At 52.1% G+C, this 3,623-nt stretch overlaps 1 protein-coding gene across 1 annotated transcript in view; it reads left to right on the top strand.

Annotated features, from left to right (window-relative positions):
- Positions 1-1,429: 1,429 nt before the first annotated feature.
- The window catches only part of LOC104526565 (deoxyribonuclease 1L3), a 6,133-nt gene continuing 3,939 nt past the window's right edge, over positions 1,430-3,623 (top strand). Inside the window, exons 1-2 of the mRNA XM_010170056.1 lie at positions 1,430-1,588; positions 3,241-3,329. Of these exons, the coding sequence (XP_010168358.1) occupies positions 1,457-1,588; positions 3,241-3,329 (221 nt within the window). The 5' untranslated portion in view covers positions 1,430-1,456. The remainder of the gene's footprint in view (positions 1,589-3,240; positions 3,330-3,623) is intronic.

The raw sequence follows: 3,623 nt of genomic DNA, 5'->3' as shown, positions 1-3,623 counted from the left end.
AAGCACCAGGCCAGCGCCCCCCTCCATAGCAGCAATTGCTCCCGCTCTGTCCAGCCAAAATGGATCAGTGGTTCCCATTCCTGCGCTCACAGCACACACCCTGGAGAGCCACAGCCGCCTCCCCAGCAAGACTGGGATCTCACTGTGGTCAGCCATGCTGCATTTTTGGGAGCCCTCCATGCGCTGTGCCAGCTCCGTCTGACCCTGCTTAATTGATTTTTGCAGGGTTGGGAACCATGCACTGGTGCTTCTGGATCTGGATCTGCATGGATGGGCGTGCAGGCGGGGCAGGGGGGTGCAAGCAGCCTTCGAGACTGTTCTCAGAAAAAGGAGAGATGTCAAAGCACCCTGTGGGCACAGGAGAAAAATCCAAGACACTTGGCGATGCTATTTAGCCTGACTTCTTGTTATACCTCCCACCACTACAACCTGATCAGGGGCTGACAAATGCGTGTCTGGCTGAGGGCTGGTACACAGCAGAGGAGGAAAGGAGGCCAGGGGGATGGTTTCCCTGCAGAAGCCACCCCAGCTACATCTTGGCCAAACTCATGTGACTCTGCCACGCAGGAGGAGCCAGACCCACATGCACACACCTTGGGTCCCCAGCCTGAGACTGCTGTGCTGGGGACACTTGGCTGGGAGTTTGTGGGGCAATGCTGGGGGAATTGTGTTCCTTCCTGTAGCTGCACTGTGGTGGTTGAGCTGCTGGGTCCCGTTAGCCGTGGGCAAACAAACGTGGCCATCCCACAGCAGGGCACATCACGGCTCTGGGCAAAGAGAGGAGCCGGTAAAAGCGTGTGGCCTGGGGCGATGGATGGTTCATCACTTTCTCATGGCGTAACTTTTGGACTGTGGCGAAAGCAGAACAAAACATGGACGTGATCAAAACCTCCATATCCAGGGTGTCCCACCACCATTGCCTTTCACTAAGGCTTCTGGTGCCCACCAGGGCTTATGGTACTCACCATCAGTGCCCTCCAGAAACCCCCCTCTCCCCATTGCTACTTCCTAGACCCTTTCACCATCCACCCCATCCATTTCCTGGTCTTGACCTCTCACCCGAAGTGGTCCAGGGAGCCTGGCCCTGGCCCAGCACTGCCTGGGGTGGTCCTGGCTGGTGCCCAGGCATGGCAGACATCCCAGAGCAGATACCACCCTGTGGGGAGGGACGCTGGGGTCTGCCGGAGCAGTTGCTCCCCCAGGATGGGGAGGTTGTCTCAGAAGAGCCAGTTTTCCCCTGGGCAGAAGTTCAAAGCCTCCATGCTGCTTTGCACTGGGAGATGGAAGTGAGGGGAAGGAGGAAATGGCAATTCCTGTTCATGTTTGTGATCGACACAGCTGACTGCTCAGTGTGACCTGACCACTGGCCGCAGAGGGACGGGGACACAAACACACACACACGTACATATATTTATAACCACACTCACAGCAACTCATTTTGTCCTAGTCCCTGAAGATGTTGCTCTTCATCTTGCTTTGGCTCTTCAATTTCAACTCATCTCTGAGCCTAAAAATCTGCTCCTTCAATGTGAGATCTTTTGGAGAAACTAAAATAGCCAGACCTGAAGTTGTCGATGCCGTGGTAAAGGTACGTTCACTTGCCCGGGTGAGAGAAGCATTGAGCTTGCTGAGGATTTCTTACCTGCATAATCTTGCACTTTATTTATCTTTTCACAGCTGAATTTCAAGTAAGAAAATAAGAGTGAATAATTTAAATAATTTTATACCCTTAAAGTAAAAATCAGCCTGTGGTTGAGTAGGATGTTTGCTGTTATTTTAGCCTGCATGGGATTATAACAGAAAAAATATTTGCTGTTTCCTTTGGAAATGGAGTAAGGAAAGGAGGAAAACCTCTGTGCACAGTAAAAATAATTTTCACTTTGAATCCATAAAGCTTTTTTTTGTGATGCATTATGTACCTTATGTGTTAATTATTCTGCAATATTTTTGTCTAAGCAGATATATGCTCAGGACAGCAGGGAGTATCATGTTAGAATGGGGGACAAAATGGAAAAGCCTGGTTACTAATTTATGTAAACAAACCCTCACCATCAGGCTTCCTCTGCAGCAGCTGGAGATAACTCAGCTTTGGAAAACAACCATGTTTTGGACTTGTAGCTTTTGCAAGTGCCTCTGAGGTGCCAGAGCGGTGGAGAACGTGGTGCTCAGTGTTAGTGGGTCGGCTGCGTGTGCCACTGCTTAGTTGGGCTTTAATCCTTCCATTGCAAACAGCTGGAGGAGAGGGGTTTGCCAAGGTTTGCATTTCTGGATCGTTCTTCCTATTCTGTCAACACTATGGGCAACATATACTAAATTATGGGCAATATATTGATTTCTTACAAGTTTCAGGGGGCAAAAAGTGGCTTCTTTGTGTGAATATCACCCACAGAGTTCAAAGAGTGACAAAACCAGGGGCAGAAGGAAGCCCCTGAGCACGCTGGGCTGTGGGATGAGCCAGGTTTTCCCGTGGGGAATCCCAGTTCTGGCAGGAACTGAACCAGGCTGGGTCAGCTCCCCTCTCCCCAGCACCCAGCAACTCCTCTGCAATGCTGCAGCCCATGGGTGCTGGGACCCTGTTTTCAGACCAGGGGTCACTTTGGGCTCTGTTTCAGAGGGGGCTGCACAGATGCTGGATCAAGCACATGCTGGTAGCACACGCAGCTTTCAGAAGGCATGGCACAGGATAGGACTTTAGGGGTGTATACACCAGGAAAAGGACGGAAACTGCTGCAGTGGGTTGATGATGGACACAAACAGCCTCTCCTTGATGCCCTCCTGCCACATCCATCTGGCACCCAGGGAGCTGGGATGCTCATCCACGGCACCAGTCTGAAGAAGAAATGAAAACCGACAAGGCAAGGGGCAGGGAGGAGAGAAAAGCGTGAGCGACCATAGGTGGGGGCCAGGGGAAGGACCCCAGCAGTGGTGGGGGGACAGAGGGCTTGCAGCAGTGGCTCTCACTGCCCCTTCCCCTCCACACTTCCTCCTCAGGGGAAGGAGCAGAAGTTTTTCAAAAAACCCAAAACCGCTCTGCTCTCGAGTTCCCTCTCCCAGCTCCCGCGTGGGCGTGAGGTGGCTCTGAAAGCAGAAGGGCTTTGCTCTGGCTGCTGCCCCCCTCCAACAACCCCCGGCTGGGCGCTGCTTCTTCCACAGAGGACTTCTCCCACACCAGTAACCACTTCTTTCTAATCCTCCAAAACCCACCACATGCAAACTCACTTCTGCTCCTTCCCCTTGCAGATCATTTCCCGCTGTGACATCGCATTGCTGATGGAAATAAAGGAGAACAAGAACCGGGTTTGTCCTCTTCTGGTGGAGAAGCTCACCAGGTAAGGTGGCCATGGGCAAGCAGGGAAATATTGGGAAAGATGCTTGGGAACAGCCCGTGCTCTGCTCAGCACCACCTTACAGGGGCAAAAGCTCAGGGTCTGGGCTCTGTCCCAGCTGTTGAGGAAGGACCAGGCTCTGGCAGCCTCGCTGAAGACCAGCAGCAAAGCCGGCTCCAGACCACTGTAGGATCCGTATTTTTAAATCAAAATAACCAAGTTAGATTCAATTTGTTAAAGATTAATTCTCAAAAGGAAACAGAAGGGAGGGACAGGCCCTTGCCTGGCGAGCAGCGG

This window comes from Antrostomus carolinensis, unplaced genomic scaffold, assembly GCF_000700745.2.
Source record: "Antrostomus carolinensis isolate BGI_N321 unplaced genomic scaffold, ASM70074v2 scaffold35676, whole genome shotgun sequence".
In the NCBI taxonomy this organism is placed as follows: Eukaryota; Metazoa; Chordata; class Aves; order Caprimulgiformes; family Caprimulgidae; genus Antrostomus; species Antrostomus carolinensis.
This window is presented reverse-complemented; position numbering and strand designations above follow the sequence as displayed.